Source organism: Pipra filicauda, unplaced genomic scaffold (assembly GCF_003945595.2).
Source record: "Pipra filicauda isolate LSUMZ 115617 unplaced genomic scaffold, ASM394559v2 scaffold91_size2508729_pilon, whole genome shotgun sequence".
NCBI lineage: Eukaryota > Metazoa > Chordata > Aves > Passeriformes > Pipridae > Pipra > Pipra filicauda.
Window position 1 is genome coordinate 1,410,311 of NW_024105109.1, and position 24,468 is coordinate 1,434,778.

Below are 24,468 nucleotides of genomic sequence, written 5' to 3' on the forward strand. Positions count from 1 at the left end.
TTGTTCATCATCTTCTCCTTCTGCTGTTGGCAAGGAGAAGAATTCGTAAATGAAGGTAATAAATGTGGAATAACAGCTAATCTTAATTAACCAAAGCTTTCCTCAAAAGCCTGGATTGTGCTGGATGTAATACACTCTAAACGTAAAAATATAAGCTAGGAAATTACACTGGTGGTTTTACATGCCTTTAATCTGCTGGGTTTTATGCTGCCAAGCAACAAAGTCAGGGTGGGATCCATCTGTGAGGGGGATTTTTTCCCCTAGAAGAGGAAATCTGCAGTTCAGCGTCCTTGCGTTGCTGCTCTGTTCTGCCGCCTCTGCTTCCCAAACCTGCAAATTTGGGCTCCAAAGTGGCACCAGTTGGTAGGGTTTTATTTTCTGCCTAATCTAACTTTGTCTTTCTGAGCATCTGCCACATGTTTGGTGCAGCCACCGTGCCAAGACACCACTGAGATGTGCCCGAGGGGACCCCTGTATTTTGCCAATGACATTTTACCTTGGTGGGTTACTTATTTTCTCTCCAACTATAATGCACCATGGACTGTTATTTTTTCAAGAAAGTATTTTTCCTCCCAGGAAATGGATGTTGATGGCAAGATGTCCCCTTATGTTCCATCAACTGCAGCACATTTGGAAAAACTGGTGCAGGATGCCTGGGGGCTCTTTAGGGCTGAGGGGAAAGAGGAGGAGGCCAGGCATAGCCCCAGCTATTCCCTACAGGGAGACAGTGCTTGGAGCACCTCTGACAGACTTCTCTTCCCATCAGAGTGTATCAGAGGGTATCCAATATTTTCCAGCGCTCCAGGGAACCAGGGCTCTGGTGGCTGCTCCCTCTCCTGCCTTGGGCTTGCAGCACCATCTCCCTCCCCACATTTTTTATCTGCAAGGAGGTGTCTGGAATGCTGGGGCTGGGACATGTAAAGGATGAGGGCCAAAGAAGAGAGGAAGGTGAGGAAGAAAACCTGAAGACAACAGCATTTCTGCAGTCTTGCCAGGATGCTTCTGCTTGGGGTTTCTTTCCTACCTTCCCATCTTGGGTAGGTCCCCGCCTTGCCTGTCATGCCAGCTCAGCTGGGCTTGTACTGCGGCACTTTCCTGAGAACATCCCAGAGACTTCAAAACCTCCTCCTCATCCTGGCTGCAAGAATGACTTGCAGCTTTTCCGAAAACTGGCAGGCAGCCTTAGTGCTTTACCATGGGAAGAAGGTTAACTCCTTCTCTCCTTTTCTCCTTCCCTTCCCCCTGGCCCAGTGCATCATCCTGCTGGTTTGTCTGGGAACTGGCTGTAAGGAACAACAGAGGAGGAAATAGTTTATTTTTAAGAGCATTTAGCCCTCACAGCTCCTTGGCTCGAGGTGTCAGGAACCCAGCCTTGCACTGACAGCCAGAGGTTTCCTCCATCTGAGGCCATGAGATAAAGACATTTGTACGAGGTTTTTGAAAGGGGCAATTGTTGAGGGTTTGAGGGCCGGTTATTTGCAGGGTGTGGAACATTTATAAGTGTGGACAAAAGAATTATCCTTCAGTCATTGCAGGGAGGAGCTGGCAGTGGCTCAAAGGGCGTCCAGTTCCAAAGGAATATTTTAAAGTTTTCCTATTTTCTAGCTCTGCATAAGAGCAACCTGCAGTAATTGCACAACAGGGCTCCTGCCTCCTCTTCCTAGCTTTGCCTTGGGCTTGCAGCATCATCTTCTTCAAGAATACTCATTTTCTTGGTTAATTTTCAAAAAATTACTTTTTTTTTTTTCCCCCAGAGGAAGCTCTGCAGGTAAAAAAACCATTGGGATTCAATGGACTGCAGCTGCAAACCTGGTTCCCTGGTTTGCACCCAGTTAAAGTGTGACCCTGGGGTGCTGCCTTCATTCTCCTCTGTCCCTGGGCTCCTCTGCACGCCTCATCTCCCCAGGGACACTCTTGGTCCTGGCCACTGCTCAGGTGGGAATTACCACCCTTCACCCACCCCTGGCAGAGGCTGGCCAGGATGGTCACAGTACATGTAGTGGGAGAGGTGAGGGATGAGGAGGAAGATGACTGAGAGGCTGCCACAGCAAAGGAGTCCAGTCCAGTAAGCCAGATTTTAAACTTTTTCCTTGTTCTTTTTCAGACAAGATTCTCACTCCCGCAATGTCAAGATTTCAGATTATTGGGAGATAAATTTAGAATAGATCTGAAAAGTAATTTAGAGACCTAAAAATAGCCTGTGAGCCTGTCTATCCAGTGACTGTAAAACCAGAAGGGAGGAGGAAGGAGAAAAAAAAGACTGGGGGAGTGGGGTGAATAGGAATAAACTATTATGAGAGCACACAGCCATGACAGAGGGAAATCTCTCGCACATGTGTGCCTGATCACTGGGATCTGGAACTGGCTTAACTTGTCCTGGCATGCATTGAGAAAATATGGCCAGCTATTCTGATAATAAAATCGAGAGATGCCATTTCATGTCACAGTGGGCAGCCCTGTGCGACTGCTCACTGCTTCACTCTCTGTACCCTCTTCCACTAGGGCATCATCAGTGCCTGTAGCCCTGCGAAATGTGATCCCTGATCTCCTTTCTTTCTTTCCCCGATAAAGTGGTGGGAAACACCGTTTGCCCTCAGTGCTGAATCAGATGTGGAGTCGGTGGGAATCAAACAGCAAAGGGGAATTTTCTTCAGGAGTTTTGGGAAACTGAGTAAACAAAACATGGATGGTGATGGGGATTTGCTGTAGCAGGGCTGGACCAGGTGACCACTGACAGCCTCACCTGGTATGGTGAGCCAGGTCCAGGAAAATCCAGGAGCCACCAGGAAATCCATCCAGGAGCAAAAGGAGACGGGTTATAAGATAAGTGACAAAGTATGAGCAAGGTGTCTGTGCCAAGGAGACGCCACCCACAAGCACAGGGCCACAGTCCATGCTGAAGGAAGGACCAGAGACAGGCAGTATAATGCAGGCAGGACTGGGTACTTCAGCCAGAGCTGAAACAGGTTTCCTGGTCCCCCATGAAAAAAATAACAAGTGGGACCAGGGTACTCAACCACCATCACAGCACCAGAGGCCCAAGGGGGAGTGTGGCAGCCCTAGAGGGGCATGAGGAGGGAATGGCGAGGACTGCAGATGTTTCCGGCTTGCTGCACATGAGATGCAGAGAGGATATAAATGCTGGTGCTGTGAGCTAAGCCTTGCCTCGTTATCACGCCTTGCTTTTATAACCTCTTCTTTTTAATATCCTGTTGAGACAAACAGCCTGTGCATGTGTGCTGGGGGGACCTGCCAGGCAGCTGAGCATTTTACAGCATCTCGGCCTGAAAGATGCTTAAATGCCCCAGCATTTCTTAAAGCATTTCAGCCTGAAAGATGTTGTAATTAATTCAGTAGTGCAGCAAGTTCTGGGCTGCTCCTGTCCCAACCTTAATCCCTCAGGAGCAACAGAGAGATTTGACATGGCCACAGGTCTGGGTCGCACACTTTGGTTTGCTGGTGACAGACCACGGAGGACAGGGATTGTAGCAGGACAAGGAGACAATGTTATTGGTGCTGAGATGGTCGGTCAAAGGACTGATAGGACGTTATGGACATCTCCCATGCAATCTTCTCAAATGCCACTGGGACACTATAATGCTTTTTTTTTTGCTGGAGCTGGCATGCATGGTGATGAATATAGGCATTGAGCAAATGAAACACAATTTTCCATATGGTGACACTGCTGGCCACCATAAGTCTGCGTCATAAATGCACTCCTGGATGCAACAATGTCATCACCTCCCCTTCTGTACGTCCCATCAAAAGAGGTGATGTAGCTGCAGGTATTTCTCCTTGCCCCCTTAGCACAAATCCCTGCTTCCAGAGCGTTGTTAGATGTCCAGAAGCACATGCAAGTGAGGCACACAGAGAGCAAGAGCCTCCCCTTTACTGCCACCTATGTCCCCTGATGACTGATGCCCAGCACAGAGTTTTCCCCTTGAACTGTGAATCATGTTCTGTAATAGGTGCTTTTGAAGCAGACACATCATCCTTTATGTGGTCTGTCACCACATTCCCACCTCCAATCAGAAAGAGAGATGCAGACAAGAACAATGGCAGGGGCCAAGGTGTCATCTCTTGCACCATCAGCACACAGACTGGGAAGGAGGGTGCCCAGCAGCCACAGCCAGTAGCACAATGCCTATGTGGGCTTGGCCATGGCCATAATCCCCTAAACTGTGGGGTGAACTTTCAGCCTCACAGGCTTATCCCAGCACCCTTTGGCATCCCGGTCAGCCCCATGCTCCAGTCATAGTAGGGCCAAATCTGGTTGTCACCATCCTGAGTGGGAGACCTCAGGTGATGGCAGCAGTCACACCTCTTTCCAGCTCCCACGGTCACCAGCCCCACCTGTAAGGTATGGTGAACCATCCCTCTCCCTCAGCAGCAGCTGGTGCAGCCTGTTTCCCCAGTGAGAAACTGCGCTGAGTGGGAATGTCCAGGGGGGCACATCCTACTCCCCTGTCCCCAATTATCCACGCCAGGTGCTATTTGGTGTCTGCCTCAGAAAAAGCCCCACTCTTTTAACGAAACATGTAGCTCAGGCAACTCACAACCTGTTTTTGCAGGGCACACTAAGCCTTTTGACTTGTCTTCCCCTGGGGTAATAGGCCTTGGGTGTTGGGTTCCTGCAGCCCATCTCCACGGGATGGTCCCACCTGGGGGATAGCAGGGTCTGCCCCCACCAGAGCTGCACAGACCTCTGTCCTAACAGTGACATGCAGTGGCGGCAGGCTGCAATGGAGGCTTGAGGTACCTTTGTGCTGGTGCAAGTTACAGCATGTTCTGTAGCTGTATTTATACTGTTTTTTACTAAAGGGTCAATATTACCCTGATAGTGAATTCTGCCTTGTTTCCTACAGCGTTGTTTCCTTCTAGCTCCAATTCTGTTACACCTGTGAGTGCACACATAGAGGCCTACTACAGTATTTTCTGCAGAGACCTGGCTAAGCAGCAGCAAAGCTGCCACCACTTTCCCTAGGGCATGGCCAGCCAGGTGCTGCTGCATCTTCCAGAGTGAGAGGTGAGGCTGGTGCAGGCTGGGGGATCCCTGTGGGATATGCGCTCACATGCCATGTCCCACTCGGCCCATATCTGAGCTGTCTCCCCATCTCTGGGGGTCTCGACCCTTGGACATGAGAGAATCACTGGAAGGAAGGGAGCTTCTCCCGTGCCCTCGGTCCCTCTCAGCAGGCTGGCTGGGTGCAGCACCCACTCAGCCCTGGCAGAGCATGCCCAGGGCCGTGCCCCAGTGCATACTTCTGCACTGCTTACCTGCTGCTGCTTGCAGATCAAGTAGCTAATGTCTAAGCAGTCCCATTTAAACCCACAATCAAATTACAGGAACAAAATTAGAAGCCAGACTGGAGCCACTTTAAAAGTTGCCCCTTATTTAATAATTCCGTCGCAGTTATTTTTTCCTCTTATCACCATTTATTCTCATTCTGGGGCTGGTCTAATAGAGGAGGTTAATATGTAATAATAGAGGAGGTTCATTTGCGCTCCCCCTCCTCTTTCCAATGGCTAATCTTTCTGCAGAGATTTCATTTCTGCCTTGTGAAAAGACATTGGGATAAATAAAACAGTGATGCAGTACTACAGAGGTCTACGCTAATGGGACCCCATCACGCTCACCACTTCCACGACCTGCCTTTTGCTGTATGAAAGGAGTGAATCAAATGGATGAAATTCCTGTTTCATCCCTGCCCCACACCTATAGGTATCAATCTATCAGGTGTGGAAGAAGAAATTGCGGTGCAGCTCTTTCCCTCAAAGCAGCGCTGTGGAGCAGCAGAAGCCCGCAGGAAGTGCTGGGGCGGTTTGGGAGCGCCATCTCCCCTCTAGTGGGGTCTGCGCAGAATTGATGGAGAAATGGACGCAAGAGCCTCGGCTTCCCAACCGATGGAAGAAAGGAGGCGAGAGTCTCCCCTTGCCTCCCTGCTCCTGCCATCCTTGCTCTGTGCGGCTGACAGTGCAGGATGGAGATACTGGAGTGGCGGGAATGCGCAGCCCCAGCTGGGAACACGCTTGTACTGAAGGAGCCGGGGGAAATCCCGTTGTAATAATTTGCCTATTAATTAAAGATGTGACTTGATGAGAGGTTGGATTCCTTCACTTGGCTGGATTTTCATCTGTTTCCAGATATTGCTGAGATAAAAATAAATGCATTTTGTCACTAACCCTTCATCATTTTAGCAAAAACTATTTTTAGAACCCTCATAAAACAAATCTATAGCCATTCTACAATAGGCAAACACTACTGTGTGGTTAATAGTTGCTGTCTCCCAAACTTCTGCTGAAATCTGCCAGTATTCAAATAAAGCAAAATAGTTTATGCAACATTTTGTGACAGCTGCCTCTGTGACACACCTGAATCCTTGTTTTCTGTGAACAAGGCATGACTAACTCACAGTAGGTACCAACTCAGGCTTTGCTGGCAGCAACCATGGTAGGTGCCACACAGCCTGTAAGCTATTTCAGGGTGATGCACAATGTCCCAGCAATGTCCCTGCTTTTGCAGTATTCCCATACCCACTGGAATGGGGGCTGCAGTATGGGAGATCTCCATGAAGGTAAGTTGGGTTGGATGGGGCTTTGAGGGTTGAAGCCAGATGATCTTATAGGGTTCTAACAACCCAACCTATTCTGTGATTCTGTGATTCTACAATTTGTTGTAGAATCCCAACTGGGAGACCTCCTGCGTGGCCAGGCCTTTTGCAGGGCATGGAGGGGGGCTGAAAGTTAGAAGGAGTCAGTGCTAGGGGATGAGCCAGCTGGCAGGTTTGCTCCTCGCTTTCCTCTGTGTCTTACCTGCACCCACTGTTAACCTGCAAATTTCCTTTGTGGAAACAGCCATGTATTCCCAAAGGCTTCAGCTGCGAGCAGACTAACTGCTGGAGGAATGCTTGGGTAGAGGTGTTTAAGACGCTCAGGAGGCTCAAAGGTTTCATCCTGCAGCTCAGGCAGCTAGATGCAGGGAACTAAATTATCAGTCAGGGTTGTGCAGCAAGCAGAACTGAGAGCATCACAGTGCTCAGGCCCAGTAAGCCTGGAAACAAACCAGGGCCAAGGGCTAGATGAGGCTCCCCATCTCAGGAATCATCCTGGTGCTGGTCCTTCTTCCCCCCTGCATGACCCCACTACTGGAGTCTTCCTTCCTGTGTCTGCAGAATGGTTATTTTCCTTAACCCTGTACTCATCAAAGCATCTACTGGGGGTACTCATGAGGCAAAACTGGCCACTGGTGCATGGGCGAACACAGGGGCTCAGTGTCCAGCAGGACAAGCTGAGGGAGATGGCAGGCACTGAGGAGAACGTGAATGTCGGGGAGACATGAGCGATAATCTCCTTTTCAGAGGGGTTCTCTATCTGGGGGATTTCTATCCACTGAGCTGTTTAGCCTCCATTTCAGGTTTGAGCTCTGAGTGAATGCAAGTATTTTTAAATAAAAGTCAAAGCAGAAAGGCAGCTGGATTATCAGGCAAGCATTTAAATATGCTACAAAGGAAGTGATAGCCGCACCTTGCTCCACAGACAGCTCGTCATTTACACATCAAATAGGTGAATGCAAGAGTGCAGAAATAGACCTGTAAATATATGGATATCTTATTTTGCAGTTAATTTTCAAAGCACATCTACTTCTTAGCATATATTTTGGGTCACACTCCACAGCCCTTGCCCCGCTTTCCAAAACTAGCTGTTTCAGTTTGCTAGCCTTCCTCTACAAGTGAAGCACAAAATGCAAGTAAACACCTAACTTCTAGTGTTGTCACCCCTTTCATCTTGCTGCTAATTACTAATGCAAATTATGTACATATCTAAAAATGTCTTAGGTTCAGTGCAGTACATTCTTGCTACTTGTGTTCCTTATTTTCAAAATATATGTGGCAAATATTTCCAGATTTTATACTTTTACATTCTCCTGACCATGTCCAAACCTTGAGGTAGGATATCTCTGTGATCACAAGGCAACAAGGCAAACTGGAACAGAGCCAAGGCCCTCCGCTCCCCTTGTAAAAGATGAAATTATGATCTTTAGTGACAAGTCTTGTTGTACATTGTGATTTTCACCTTACCTCAGGCAGTCCAGTGACCCCCTACCTCATGTTTTGCTATCAGCTCACTTTTGATTTGTGAGAATACAGTTTCTCATGATTTCTTGAGCACTGCAAGAGACAGTCATTCTTTAAATGTTTCCCATCCGAGTATGAGTCTTGAGTTAACGGTGTCCAGCTTGGGAAATAAGATTTGCATTCAGAGGACAAGCCTTAGTCAAAGGAGGGATACCAAAACTTTACAGTGCCCCATATAGCATAGATCCAAGCTCTCCAGCCAGACTTCCCTCTAGTTGGTGCTGCAAGGCATCCTCCTTGCCCTGGTAGACTGTGTTACTCTGCACACTAGACACCCCAAACCTTTCCCTCGCCATTTCCCTTATCCTCATCCAGAGCTGAACTGGCTCTTGAACATTCCCACATGTCCGCTTTTCAGCTGAATTTTGCTGTTTTCACCTGCCTTGTTTCTCTCCAATTCACACCGTTTCTTGTGGTGTACGCTGTCATTCCAGTTATGTGTCTCTGCTCTATACAATGGTCTGTCCATCACCCGTCTGCAAACCTGAAGGCTCCACCCATTTTCATCTACTGCCACTAACACCAGGAAGCAGTTGCAGCACACACCTGTGCCTTGTTCCGATCTTACCAATCGCACTAAAACGTGTCTCTCTCCAGTTACCTTTAGTGCCTCACCCTTTCACAAGTTTCACTTGTGTTTCCTACAAAACATAAATCCTCAGATAAAGGCTTCTGGCAACATTAGTGTGCTGCCATGCTCAAACGTTGAAGGATAGGTTGATGGTGGCCTGGCCAATGTGAAAGAACCCAACAAAACAACAGATTAGGGAGGAGTCCCTAAGAAATTACCCGTTTAAGCAGCAGCTGACTATTAGCCTTAGGCTTCTGGAGATTCACATTTGAATAAATGCAAGCAAAACAGGCATTCCTGAATATGTCTACCCATACATTAATTCCAGATGCTTTTATTGTATTCAATCTTGTTTTAACCCCAGTGAAAAAGCTGAGTAACTGTGATCTGGAAGGGCTGGGAATTTGAGGAACCACAATGCGGACCACAGAGAGCATTTTAGACAGAGAGTGGCAGATCAGTTCAGAACAAACAGTTGTAGGAACATTCACAGAATCATGGAATATTCTGAGTTGGAGGGGATCCTTGTGGATCATGAAGTCCAACTTGTAAGTGAATGGCCCCTATGGGGATCAAACTCACGACCTTGGCATTATTAGTATTGTGCTCTAACCTTAAAAAGATAACTATTAAAAAGAAATGCCAGCATTGATTTAATCCGCGTGAAACAAGATGACGACATTTCTCTTGTTTGGACCCATTTTTCCAAGCTCGACATGTATGAATTTTCCATTTCCATTTCACAATCAGATACAAACAGGGACTTCCTTGTGATGGTTGTGAATGTTTTATTATAGAGTCTTATCAGTAAGTTCTCTGAAAATCAGTTTTTCAGAACTAAAATCTAATCTGGCAAGGTTCAATAAGTAACAAGATGAACTCAGCCATGCAAACAAAATATTACTAAGCTACTTTAAATAAATTTTATCACAACAACTTCAGGAAGAAGAGCATGTCCTGGAGGCTTAGGCTGTTAATCTTGCATTTCTATTAATATTTTGGATTCTTTTTGTTATGCTCTAGCCTCTGGTCCACAGCTGTCTTCATTTTGATGCTAGAACAGGATAGATCTTTGGATGCCTTTATGCCTGTAATTCTTGTCTTATTTTATAGTGCTGTAACAAAAATAGCACCATCAGAGTTCAGTGCTCACCACAGTACATTGAAGCAACTGGTCATTGCACTGAAATAGAACTTCTAGGGAAACTGAGATTATTCCTAGACAGTAATTGCTCACAAAAGGTGTAGCTCCCAAGTATTTTCAGTATGTGCCCCTCCTTTTCTGTTCAGCACCTCCTATGACATTTATTCTGGTAATTTGATCAGGCTATGCTGCAAGCAATAGGATATTCAGAATTCCATCTTGACCTTCAGAGCAGCATTTAATACTGCCTGGAAGAATACCAAGAATCATTTTCCTTGTACATACAATCAACATTCTGAGCTTGCAGCTACTTGTTGACAAGCGTTCACCAGTTTCAGTTAAATACATGTAAACCTAAGAACATTGAGACATTTGAAAATAAGCATTACCATATTTTTAATGTATTTGGATGGTTTAGCTCAACTTGTTAATAACTCCTGATTTCCAGGACTTAATTGCACATAATTTTTACAAAAGCAATATCTTGTCTTAACATTAATCAAATATAACATTTAAGATTTATTGTGCAAAACATAAGCAATAAGTCTTATTAGTACAATAAGCTGAAAAAGCAAGGGATATTTAAAACAATATTCACATGCGGTGTGCGAGTTTTATCCCTACTTCCAATTTTTGACGTGGAATCTAGAATTCCCATCAGTAAGTGCTACCCAAAAATAACAAGTTTGTTTCACCTTTGATTACTTGGAGGAGATTCAAAATTTATTTTGTGCATTAGGTTTTTACACACAATTAAAACAGGTGTTTAAGTTGATAAATACAAAATAAGACACTGATAAGGGTGATAAAAACCAACATGCTGAAGGCATCCACCTAAATGGTGGCATGACTGATAATTTATAGCTTATATTAAAAAATGGAATAGATCCTTCAGATTTTCCATTTTCAACTCAAGATTTTAGCAAATAACCCAAAATTTCATTTTACAAATCTGGCATCTGCTGATTGAAAAAGTAATTTAAATAAATACTTCATTTTAATTAAAATCTTTAGCTTGCTAGATATTAAATGCTACCAGTCAAGGCAGTCACAAAAACTGTTTGATGTTTACATAGCACCATATAGATAAATATCTCCTTCAGAAAGAGAGATTATGTTTGGCTGGGAACATAATCAGAGTATTTCCTGAATATTTTAGGTATCTTTGCCTTCCACACCATAAATATATGCAACAATTCCTTAATTTGAGAAAAAAATGCAGAGAATTCCATTCAAGCTTTAACACGGTGCTATCATTAATTCAAATTCTCTCTACATAAAAGTATCAAGATCTCTTCAGCAGTCAATTTAATATTCAAAAACAGATCAATAGTTTTATGTAAACTTGTTAAAATACAAACCACCACATAATTTGGCTTTAAAGTGACAAAGTATTTTCCTTAATAAAACTTACTAGGCATGTGAAGAACTAACGTCAAACTATAATTCAAAAAGATGCAGAGACTGGACTATCTCTGATATTGAAACACTCAATTAAAATATATAAAGAATCTCCAAAACATGTAATTATAATTTGTTACAGTAGTATTGTTCATTCCAGTAATAATCCTTCCTACAAGGAGGCTGCATGTTAAATAAAATACACTACACCCTGTTCTAGTTAGAGAACATCAATATTCTCCCTCTGCTTCTCCTTCAGTCCGAATTTACTAAAAAGTAGACTAGGTTTTCTACAAAAGGAAATGGGAAGTATGCTCACTATCCAAGTGGCCATTTCCTAGCCCTAATCAAAATCTTATCAGCTTATCTACAACTGTTAGGTTTAGACTAGTAACAAATCTTGCAGTAAAGTGTTAAAAATAGATGGAGTAACTAACAAGCCATCTTCTGCATTTTCAATCACTGAAATCTACACATCAAAATATTTATGGAAGCATGAGTGCTGGTGACATCATTGACTCTTACAAACTGAGTCTTCCGTAAAAGTTGCACAGATGAAAAAGGATGCCTTGAGATAAATGGAAATAAAATTCAACAGAAGATAGATTTCCTAATATTGAGCCTCAATTTCTTACAACCTAAGAGACATACTTCAGTGACAGACACTGCTTGCTACTTTGGCCCCGTCCCTCTTACAAAATCAGCTTCATAAGCTGTTATCACTCCAATTGAATAAAAAACCCCACTCTCTTAAAACACTGTATATGGAGTTCTGGGTTCCCAAAATAAAATACATATGCATTTTCATAATCTTGCTATGAAACATCAACTAAAAAATATGAACATTCATAAAGAAACCAAATTGCATTTTGTACATTGTATCTACGTCGATACAGTTCTCTCTGTTGGAGAGTTCAGCATTTTTAGAGAGTTCGACATGTGCAAGTTTCAATTAAATTTTGGAGAAAATTCCAGTTTCAAAAGTTACATGTAATTTTGTATCTAATAGGTCAATATTCTCAAAAAAACTGTACAAAGTTAGCTTCAAACTTCTTCATCCCCCCCAAAATAGGCACTCAGTGGTTTAAGTGTGCAAATAGCTTCTTAGAAGAAACAGTGTGCAAACAGAGCCTGTCCCATTAGCTCCGCATTCTTTAGTGATTTCCGAAAGTATTGCCATTAAATGCTATCTACGGTATGACTTTCTAAAGAACAGAAGACAGTCAGTCCACAGAATCACAGATATCTTTCACTTTCTGATTGAAGTCTTCAGGTTGATCAGCATACACATAGTGACCTGCACCGAGGATAGCCTAGAGGACAAAGGTGAAGAAACAGGTCAGATTCACAAAAATGTAATAAACAAATTAATAAATACTGAGATAAGGTGAAAAACCTGACTTTTACACATTAACTAGGAGCTGGCATCATACAGCCTAAACAAAAAACTCAACATAAGGAAGACGAAAATCTTCTTTCCCCGGTGAAGGAACTTTGCTACACAGGAAAAGAGGGTACAAATACTGCTTATTCAATTGCACACCTTGTTAAAAAAACCCCACCATTCAAGTGGGCACAAGTCACTGCAAAGCAAACTTAGAAGAACATGCTTTGCAATATCAAACTTCTGCTGCATCTGCTCTCCCTTCGCGTTCCACTCAAATAGTTCTGCCAGGTTGCTCATTAATCCTGCAAGTGTTTGTGTTAGAGAGAGCATCAAGCCATTTGGATTTTCATATTATAAAAGTGATACAGAAGAGACTAAAGAAGGTACTGGGATGAATGATTAAGAACTCAGAAGCTTAAACTGCTGGGGATTTTCTAGACTTGTGGAAACAGATTTCAACCTTCCAAATTAATGACTACTATGTCAAACAGAGACAAGTAAAATCCAAATGATGCAATATTTGGGGGGAAACCCCCACATTTGTGAACTAGATTATTTCACAGCAACTATGTAACAAAAGTAAGGATTTAAGAAAGCATTATTTCTATAATTTGTTATTCTCTGTAAAACTGCTACGAAGCCATCACCATAGTGTACAGCAAAGATACTTGACCTATTTTCTTTCCATTTTACAACTGATCCAAGACTAATATGTATTTAAATCTATTTTTCCCTTCCCTCCTTAAAACACTCTCTCTTAAGTCTCTAACTGAATCCCATAAATGTATAGCTACGTTATTGTGTTAAAAAACCCCAGAAACTCAAATTAAAAATTAATTAGAAATAAATACACATAATAAACCCCCAGAACTCCTGTGCATTTTACCAAGCATGGCACTGCCAGTCCAGGTCTTGGTCTCATTAGAGCCCTTTCCACCCTGTGGTTTTTTGAGTGTCCCTGCAATTTTTACCACTCCAATTTACCTTTTAGAATCTGTATTTGGCTTGACAAAATTTTAATCTGGAATACAATAAAGTTGTCCACAGTCCTTTCTAAAAGCCATTGGTCAGAATGGAAAAAATCTGTCTGAACAGTACATGCTTATCCCAGCAATATATTGTATACTTTTTAAAAATGACTTTTTGTTCCAACTCCCTTTCTGGTTAAGCAGTTAAGTGACACTTTCAATCTGAATGTTAACATTTATGAAATTTATCTGTGCTCTTTAATACACATAAACAGTTCAATAACAATGTCTTATTCTCTGAGTTTTAGCTCTGATGTCAACTGTATCAAGTTATAAAATTTTATTTGAATGAGTTGTTATAGCATACTATCAACATTGCATATTGTCACTTCTGTCCAGATAGTTCTAGACATCAGTAAGATGACAGCTGGCGTGTTCACACATTTTATCACCTCACAGCATCGTAACATGCATGCATATTCAATTATCACAGCTGACTGATGTGAAAATGTGTGAAGAGTACTTTTAAATTCATTTGTTTTTATAGAAATGAAAAAAAAATGCAGAGTGCACATTCCCATCAAGTTGCAGGTACACACATTTTAATATTTTTCTAAACAAAAATACATTAGCTAGGAAGAAAACACTAAGTATTCTTTTAATGACTTAGAGAAAGATGCTTACAAGAACCTAAGCACCAGGTACGAACCACTCTTACTAAAGAAATAAAAGCATTATATAGACAGATGAAAAGAGTTTATGCGAGCCTTCCTACTATGTTACACGTATATGCAGATATTATGACTGCTGTGGTTTAAAACACAGACAAAACCTGTGACTACAAAACCTACTTGTACTAGCACACTGTAGAACAAAATAAAGAATGACCTTGCTCAAAGATCTAGTTTGGCTTGTAGTGCTACAGTAAGTTTTGTTCTTACTTTGGGAACTCAACACTTTTGTCTAGGTTTTCTCTGATCTACAATGTGATTTCTCTCTCCCCGTTACAGAAAACAGAAGTTATTACCCCAAGCTCTAAATCAAAGGGACAGCACTTCCACAGTTGATATAAAAAACAGAGAATCACAGGATGGTTTGAGTTGGAAGGGACCCTAAAGATCATCTCATTCCAACTCCGATGCCATGGGCAGGGACACATCCCACTAGTCCAGGATGTTGAGAGCCCCATCCAACCTGGCCACATAGATATGACTTAAGCAAGTCCACACAATAAAGAAACAAATGCTTTAAAAGTCAACTTACTATTGTCTTCACATATGAGTTTGGTCTCAGAGACTGGATAGTACTGCCAGAATTACCATCGATACACGAACGTGCTCCATAGACCACAGTGATAGGAATGTCTTGATCCATTTGTGAAATCCGTTGCAGCATCGGCCTTTTTGCCCATCCGTAAGGAATAGTCATGTTCTTGAAAGCTGTTTCACCACTTCAAGCCATTCAAAAGGGCAAAAACAATTCAATTTCCATTGGATCTGCTTTTTATCTAATTTGGGGTATCTGTGTCTTTTGGTAGCACAGAGTACACAAGGCTGGGATTTTTCACAATTAAGAAATATAAATTTTCAAGGTTTACATGTAATTTTTTTTTACAGGACTGAATGATAAAACTTAAAAGAATGAAATGCCTTATTTTAAAAATTTTTAAAGAAATTCTTTACAGATTAAACTACTGTAACAATTTTTTAATTAAATTAGTGCCCAAACTCTCACAGAATTAACACAAGTTAACAGGAAATACAGAAATAGGATAGTTTTTACTAGTTTCTTTATCAGTTTCTGGAATTTGGAAAAAGTGCAATGCTATGTTTTTGTTCAATAAAATAAATGCTACAATTAAAAATAAAATAGCATGCACACTGCTGCCATGGCCATTGGAGGGAGTAGCAGGCACTCAGTAAATGAACGACAGACTTCAAAACATACACTGGGAAACTCATACTCACCTGGGTGACTGTACATTGCAGTGATAGATATATTCAGCCACAGTGTTATCATCAAACATCGATGAATATTTTCGCTTGAAATCTGGTCTTAAACGCTGAACAAGGCTTAACCCTGTTAAAACAGAAAACACTATTAGAGAAGAAATGAGTACAGAAGACTTTATCAGATTGCTTAATACTTTTCATTACAACCCTCAAAACATGTCCTCTTGAAACTCGTGGCTAAGCTCAATGACTTCTAAAGCAGTATTTCATTTTAGCACTTGTGTGTCTCAGGAAAACACGATGGTATTACACCAAACAGGAATGAAATATAAGTACTCTTAAGGATTTTATGCTGCACCCCCTGCTGAATACATACAGGGTGTGTTTGAGAAAGGTCACTGCAGCAACAGAAGAAACCTCCAAAGGGGACCAGCAAAAGGGCTAAGCAGAGTATCTTTCTGTCACCAGTTTAGTCTCACATGATGCCAATACCTTCTCCTTGCTCTGGCAGCACCGAGTGGGCCAAATGCATCACACCTTTCAGAACCAGAAGGCACTGTTGAAAAATCTGGGCTGTTTTTCTTTAAGTCTGTCCCCTCCTATTACAGAACAGTCTGCTTCTGAAGCTAGTTCATTTAACTAGTGTTTAGTTGAAAAAACAGAAGTCTATGGTGAAAAACAGGTGTAGAAATCTTGACATAAGGCACAAATACTGGTCTAAATTAAGAGATTTAATGTTGAAAACTATTGTCCTCATGCTCTCTTAACAGCCAAAGTAGAGAAGTGGGTCGTTTCAGGGGCCAGTTCAGGCCTTCTAAATTTAAGCTTCTTTTCTGAAACACTTCTTTAAGGAGGAAGTGTCTTCTAGTTGGCCAGATGGATCTTTGGGACAAGAGCCTCAGCACAAGGCTAATTTTAGTCTAAGAATACTATTCATCCCTAATATCTGATCTAAACCTACCTCTTTCAGTTTTAACCCGTTACCCCTTGTCCTATCACTACATGCCCTTGTAAAAAGTCCCTCTCCAGCTCTCTTTTAGGCCCTCTGTAGGTACTGGAACGCTCCTACGAGGTCTCTCCAAAGCCTTCTCTTCTCCAGGCTGAACAATTCCAGCTCTCTCAGCCTGTTGTCACCGCAGAGGTGCTCCAGTTCATGTCCGTCCTCTAGACTCACTCCAGCAGGTCCACATCCTTCATATGCTGAGGGCCCCAGAGCTGGATGCAGCGCTCCAGGTGAGGTCTCACACGAGCAGAGCAGAGAGGGAGAATCACCTCCCTTGACCTGCTGGCCACACTGCTTTTGATGCAGCCCAGGATGCATCTGGCTTTCGGGGCTGTGAGCACACATCGCTGGGTCATTTTGAGCTTCTTATCAACTAGCAGCCCTCAGGCCTTTCTCCTCAGGGCTGCTCTCAATCCATTCTCTGTCCAGCCTGTACTGGTCCTTGGCATTGCCACGACCCAGGTGCAGGCCCTTGTGCAGGCCTTGTTGTACTTCATGAGGTTCACATGGGCCCACCTCTCAAGCCTGTCCAGGTCTCTCTGGATTGCATCCCTTCCCTATGGTGCATTGACTGACTGCACAGCTTGGTGTCATCGGCAAACTTCTGAGGGGGCACACAATCTGCCTGCCCATGGTGCTAACAAAGACTCTGAACAGTGCTGATCCCAATACTGATCCCTGAGGAACACCACTCATCACTGGTCTCCACCTGGACATTGAGCCACTGTCCACAACTATGTGTGACCATTCATGGTTACGTTTCCCCTTTTCCAGATGGCAGGAACTTCATATTGTTGTTAATCTGTGCAATTATGATGATGTCACTCTTTCCCTCCCAACTCTGGCCAAAGGCCTCGTACTACTCATGTAGACCTTGTCACAGTGATCTATGCTTTTGTAATCTTGAGATTAGATATTGCAACACGCCCTTATGCACGCTTTAAACAGACTTAGAAAACTAATACAGTGCAAGAGAAAATAATTCCCTTATGAAACAGTGATTTAGCTCTCAAAACAACGAAGATTTTGTAAAATCCTGCAGTTCTCTCTGCTCTATTTTCCCTGCAGAGAGTTCAATTGCTGGATTATTCTTCTCTGCGTTTGGCTTTTTTGAACACAAATGATACAGTTGGCTTGGAATAAGAGTACCTGGAAGAAAGAGACTAATTCCGTGTCTTCCCCTGCTATCAGTATGGAGGTCATGGCATAAATGTTAGCAAATTTTAGAATTCACTTTCCATTTTGATAAGAAGTGTTTTGTCTGTGGGTCCAATTGCAAAACAGTTCTTCTCTGGGAATTTACAGGGGAGAACGAAACAAGGATTTAAGGCACCTTGGAACAAATTTTGGAATGAAATCACACTGATTCATGCTTGTAATGTTTATTGAAGACACTCGTCTGGCTGCTTTTCCGCAGTGTCTATGAAAATGCTGAAAGAAATACTAACACGGAAGACAGCAAGTTCCACAAAAAGGGTGTGGTCACCGTGACATTTCCGTTGTCCTGAGAAATTTTTATGTGTCCAGCTCTAGGAATGGAATTCACAAATCCAACCTAAGCACCAAACCCCCTATACTGTGAGCCTCCTGGGTGACCATTCCAGTTAAATGAAGGAAAATATGCAAATCCTCTATCTGGAAACCACTCAAATTAAAAAATACCTCTGGATTCTCTTTCTCTCCCAGTTTTAATTATTCGCCTGCGGGTCTGATTGGTCGATGTGATACCATTACGATATCCCAACGAACCTGGCTCACATTTAAGTGCTTAACTCACACCTTTGAACAAGATCAATTGGCTTTATAGTGAGGTTCAAACAACTATGCTTGCCCAGCAGCTTAACCGCATTTGCATGTAGAAGGAAAGCTGTATTTGGTTCAGTGCTTTCACAAGGTTGGATCTGATGCCTACCTTGCAGGACAGTGTTTAAACTTACTCTTCTCTAAGAACTATGTCTCACCTGTCAAGAACTGTGCATTAAGTTGATGACAGAAAACATCTTTAACACGTGCAGTGCGAAACAGATGAAAAATTTTTGAAAGCACTGCCCTTTACAGCAATGTGTAAGCGAGGCTAGGTTTGGGGACACCTTGCCAAGACAGTGTCTGTCTCTACAGCATGGTTTTGAGTGCACTTATTGTTTAGGGAGACAAATTTCAGCTTGGAACTCTTCCACATGGATTGATTTATGCAAGCACTTGTTATTGGATAAAAGGCATTGAATCAGTGCTTATCACTCAATATGCTTCAGGTTGTTTCATTAACCAGATTAGCATTTTACTTTAAAAAAAATCTGTTTGTACAAAATATGTTGCTTGTCTGACAAGCTAATTTTGTCACATTCCTGACAAGAAAAAAACAGATCAGCATATTAAAATATATATTCTATAGAAAGAGATATAGGAAACAGATGTGGTTTAAATGTAAGCAAAGCCTAGGAATCTCACTAGTTTATCTTCAGACTGAATACTAAAAAATGATGAAGAGGTGAGTTAATTATAACTCAGAAGGGACCAGAAGGATATCTTTTTCCAAGCCTCTCCAGCAGATACTTCAGTAGTACACAGAGCAGCAGACAGACAAACTCTTTTTCCTCTAGAAGGAATATATATCATGACTTTAAGACTTTATTATGCCCTTCTCCCCACTCCTCAGATAGACTAATACCACAGTATTTTCAGTCATTCCTACCTAGTCCTAGTATTAGAGTATACAGAGTTTACCTAACATCTCATCAGTGCTGTTGAAGAAATAGAAATATGAAGTATAGACTGCCACTGTAATGCAGGACATCAGTGAGGCCCACAAGATTTGCTAGAGTCATAAGAAAATGAGTAATAGAAAGAACCCAGTCTCAATTTAACTTCTCTAAACTCAGAACAAAAGACAAATGAGTTTGTAAGAGACTGCCTTCCAATGTTAACAGAATTTGGAAATCCTGTTTGCCCATCAAACTGCAGTGAGAAGGGAAACTAAACAGACTGTGACCAGAGGCAATCAGAAAAAACCCTTTCACATTCATGCCTCTCTGTCAGGGTTCCCCAACAGATGTCCACATAATCTGGCTCACTGTAACTGGAGCCTACAGTCACTTACTGTAGCTTGTTGTAAACTACCGTATTAGTATTTCTAATAGCAAGAGCTTGCCCTCTTGTCCCAAAGAGTTCAAACCTTCCTCAACCACTCCCACCTTTCTCCAACTCTTTCCTCTGTGGGTGATACAGACCTGCTAGAAAGCTTATCACAATGTGCTATCTGCCCCACGTTTATGTTTAACCAAAACAGAAATGGTACTTAAGAGTATCTAAAACTCACCAAAGGGTCCTGCTATTCTTAGCCCAGCTAATGGATTAAATGGACTCAATATAGCTCCTAGTGCTTTGATCCAGATTGGAATTGGTCGTTCGTGTTCAGCATTGTCAGGCCTCTCTGGAAAACCCCATGGCTCCACTAAGATAAGATGCTTGACCCTGTTGGCAAAAAAAGGTGAAGAGGGTTAGAGTACAGTAGCTTTTCTTCAACCGAGTATGACGAAAACATGCTATCTGTCTTACAGATACATACATACAACGTGCTTTAGTCACTTCAATCATAGTGGCTTATTACCCAGTTTCTGATTTATCAATGGTTTTGATTTCAATTACTAATTAGAGAGTGAATCGCACCTAATCATGTGTACAAACACCAGAAACTTGGAAGCACGTGTCACAAAGAGAGAGTCAGTATTCAACAGATACTCACTGTCACTTAAATTTGAGAAAAAGGATAGTCTTATTTCTATTTTTAAAAATAGCCTAATCCACGTGCTCAGTCGCTATTATTTGCAGGAGCAGTTTAACTTGAGAGAAAAGAGGATAACTGCACCTATTTAATTTAAGTGAAGTTGCTAGAAGTCTAAGATCTCTGTTCTAAGAAGAGACACAATTTAACTGAAAAATCATTTTATCAAAGTAAAATTTTAACTGAGAGAGGTAGGGCAAAACTAGCAGATGTTTTCTAAATTCATTGACTTTAGGTTATGAAAGAAATGTCAGAGACAATTTGTAAAATTATTACTCAAAGGAATATCAGTGCAGAGAGCACAGTAGGAGTCTCCAGCACATGCAACTATCGGTCACTTCATGCTGTAGGTCCCCCTCAAGCAAAAACTCTCTTTCATCTTGGTAGATTAGAATCATCCATTTCTGTTTAATCCTGTAACACTTACTCTAACTGTCCTAAGTACTGATGATTTCTGAAAAAAAGTGACTCAACTATAGTTTTGCACATTTAAGGTGGTTTTCCATGGAAGCTTCATCATTATTGCTCTCTACAACTACCTGTCAGGAGGTTGTAGCAAGGTAGGGGTTGGTCTCTTGTCTCACATATCAAGTGATAGGACATGAGGGAATGGCCTCAAGTTGTGTGACGGGAGGTTTAGATTGGATTTTAGGAAAAACTTCTTCACCGAAAAGGCTGCCAAGGATTGGAACAGGCTGGTTCAACCTGGTCTAGTGGGAGGTGTCCCTGCCCACGGTAGGGGGGTTGGAACCAGGTGATAACGTCCCTTTCAACCCAAATCATTCTATGATACCATGCCCAAGGAAGTGGTTGAGTCCCCGTCTCTGGACGTATTTACAAGACGTGTAGATGTTGATCTTAGGGACACAGTTTAGTGGACTTGGCAGTGTTGGACTAGATGATCTTAAAGGTCTTTTCTAACCTAATGAGTCTATGGTTCTATGATCTTTACTTTCTTCTTCATGACTTCCTTCTCTCTTTCAAAACCATGAGATTAGATATTAACAAGGAAAAGTTCCTAGTACCTAAAACGATGTCAGAAGTGATTCCAAAGGCTATTTTTGGATTATAAGCAGTTGGGAAACCAGGAATGAAGGGTTGGAAAGGATTAACCTCACAAAGATGTTTCTTGGCTGTTGGCTCAGCTATTAGTGTATTTGCACCCTGCAGCAAACAACAGCATTAAGAGAGGACAGGGTATAATCTAACCGTACAAATGAAGCAGGAGAGATTAGAGGCAAAGGAGTGCAAGCAACGAGGAGCCATTCAGGACAGCCACACATTCTATGCCCAAACTATGGCATTACATACAGCACAGCAAACACATGAATAAAAATAGATTAAGCTTTTTTCATGTTTCCTTTCTTAACAATTTCCTTCCTATTTGGCATTTCTCCTTTTGGTAATCAGGCCTAAAACATAACCCAGGATAATGGGAAGTTGACCACGAGAATCACTCTAAAAGTAACAGTCCAGAAGTTACAGTATTTGAAAATCATGGCCCACCTCCACTTGGGAATATTCTAAATGGGACTCTTTCTGGATTAGTAACCTCAGATTTTCCATGAATAACTCTGGTACAGTGTAGCAAATTAACAGACATCTATGCTTGGAGAAACAGATCTACTTTCCTAACAATATGTATCCAGAATCCCTTAAGCCTCTAATGCATTGTTAGATAATCTGGCTGAAACATGTCCTATATTTATCACTTGATTCAATGCTGTCTTAAGATCAAATTTGCCAATTTGATGGTGCCAGTTTAATTCAGAGAAACATTAGTAATGTGAGAGCACAAACTGGAAACCCCCCAAATTAATTAACCCCAACTTAAACACAGTGAGGCAAGAAAACAGAGCACCACTTTCGGTGTAAGTCAGCAGAGGGGAGAAACAACATTCCATCCCACAAGGATAGGACAGTGCCATTTATAGATTCTTTGAAAAAAGAGGTAAGGAACTTGTAAGTGATCTCTATGAAAAACCAACTACACCTATCTAAAAGTTGTTTTATGCCCAAAAGGATAATAGGTTTACATCCCTAAAGCAGAAGATTGCATTTCTTCATTGCAATTCCGGATTTAGACATCTACTTTCACACGTCATTTCCAGCCACTTGTGCTAACTGTTTTCCACTTAGAAAAAGAGGAAGTGTTTTAGGAATAAATGATGTATGAAATTATGTCAATAATATCCAAATAAGAAACAAAGAAATTATAAAACTTGACATGAATATAAAAGAATAAGGTATGTTTTGTATAATATAGAATTTGCCATATGATGTGGAAAGCTAAGCTTCTATTCACAATTTTTCATAGGGGCCCACTATGTGTATCCCAACAAAAGCATTGTCCTCTTTTAATATGGAATTACCTCAGTGGGATCCTAGCTCACCAGGGGATATATAACCAGACTATATAAAAGAGACAAATTACTACTTTAAGGGGGAAAAAATGTATTAACTGTTGGCCATGACGTGGTGCAGAAAATGCTGATGAAATACAATTAGAGAACTGCTGTGGCTGGGTTGTTTTGCAAAGGAGAAATATGAATGGCATACAGACAATTTAAATCAAACAGTCACTAAAATAATTTTTATATTATCATGCTGGCACCAGGCTGACTGCTAGTGCATAGGCATAAATTACCTGGGGGAATAACATGCAGAAGTTTCAATGTTATCCGTAATAGTGGGAAGCTTGGCAGAAACAAGCCTATTTTCCCTTTACAAAACAATGTTTAATCAGATGTCACAAACCATTCACCAGTAAATACATTCATTGCCATTTTTAACAGGGCAAAGGGGTACTGAACAAAAGCAAACAGACAAGTACACAGAAAATCGTGCTTCCCAGATCTACCTATTTCTATTCACCTGGAAACAAACTGCACAATTAGTACTTTTTATTTTTAATGCTTAGAAATCAGTATCAAGTTTCTTTAGATCAGCATAAAGATAATCTATAAAGAGCCTGATAAAGTAAAATCTATGTTAAAATCATTAGTCAAATACAGAAAAGGAATTCCTTCATTCCTTTATTTTCACATACCTTGATGGGTATTTTAATGAGTAAGCAGCAGCCAGGAATCCACCTAGGTTGTGTCCAAGTAAAATCATTTTTTCTAATCCCACCTCCTTTCTCCATTCTTCTATGGATTCCACAAACTGATTTTCTGCTTCCCGAGCATCAGTGTCAAAGTGTGGTCTACTGCTACGCCCAAATCCCAAGAGGTCGAAAGCATGAACGGTCCTGTTCTCACAGAGATCTTCAAAGTTGAGAGCCCACAGTCCAACACCTCCTCCAAACCCATGCAGGAGAACAAGTGGAGTTTTATTTGAAAGGTCTGGAGAGAATGTCAGTGTCCATATTTTATTTCCATTAGATATATACACGTACCGTTTATTGTAAATGCTTGCAATACCTGAAGAGAAAAGTGGGGAAAAATGATGTTGCTAGACATGCCTGGTAAAATATGAAGTACACTCTGTGGAAACCACTGTTTTAAATAGGAGCTCCCTTTCAAAGGAGAGAGCCTCCAATCAAATATCTTCATAAGGGAACAACAAAAATGTAATTTTAAACCTGTTTATTTCATCACAGCGTAAAAGCCATACTGAAAAACTTCTTTGATTATATGTAAATTTATAGAAAATCTAGTTGTATCTATGAAACTTATTAAAAACCAAAGACTTACATTTTAGCATTTTGTCCTCAGCCTCTTTAAGGTGTAGCAGCGATGTGGGACACCAGGCAGGAAGCCATCTGAATAACCATCCTAACCTACAACAGCAACACAGAATAAAAATGTCTTGAGCAACATGGTAATTCTTGGCACCATTTGATGCTTTGAAGACATTTCTTTTGCTGCTCCTCATAAGAGAACCCAAGTAAACCACATGCTATGAAGAACAGGAGTGTGCAGTAGGAGGGAATTCTCTTTCTCCTGACTTTTATAAAGTGGCATCACGACTAGAGGCATTCTTCAAAGATTGTGCAGTTTTTCCACTGCGTGCTCTTATCAGAGTATGCTGATCTGGAGACATCAGCCCTCATGCCAACCTGACGAGCCTGTCAGGATACATAACATAATCACTGGAGTTTCCAGCCTCCTCTTAAGTTCCTTTG

General features: G+C 41.7%; 1 protein-coding gene across 1 annotated transcript in view; it reads right to left on the reverse strand.

Moving 5' to 3' along the window:
* Nucleotides 1–9,477: 9,477 nt before the first annotated feature.
* The window catches only part of ABHD5 (abhydrolase domain containing 5, lysophosphatidic acid acyltransferase), a 30,104-nt gene continuing 15,113 nt past the window's right edge, over nt 9,478–24,468 (reverse strand). The window contains exons 2-7 of the mRNA XM_027733390.2: nt 24,038–24,123; nt 23,392–23,764; nt 19,878–20,032; nt 15,574–15,685; nt 14,870–15,056; nt 9,478–12,564 (exon numbers count right to left, since the gene is read on the reverse strand). Coding sequence (XP_027589191.2) covers nt 12,475–12,564; nt 14,870–15,056; nt 15,574–15,685; nt 19,878–20,032; nt 23,392–23,764; nt 24,038–24,123 — 1,003 coding nt within the window. The 3' untranslated portion in view covers nt 9,478–12,474. The remainder of the gene's footprint in view (nt 12,565–14,869; nt 15,057–15,573; nt 15,686–19,877; nt 20,033–23,391; nt 23,765–24,037; nt 24,124–24,468) is intronic.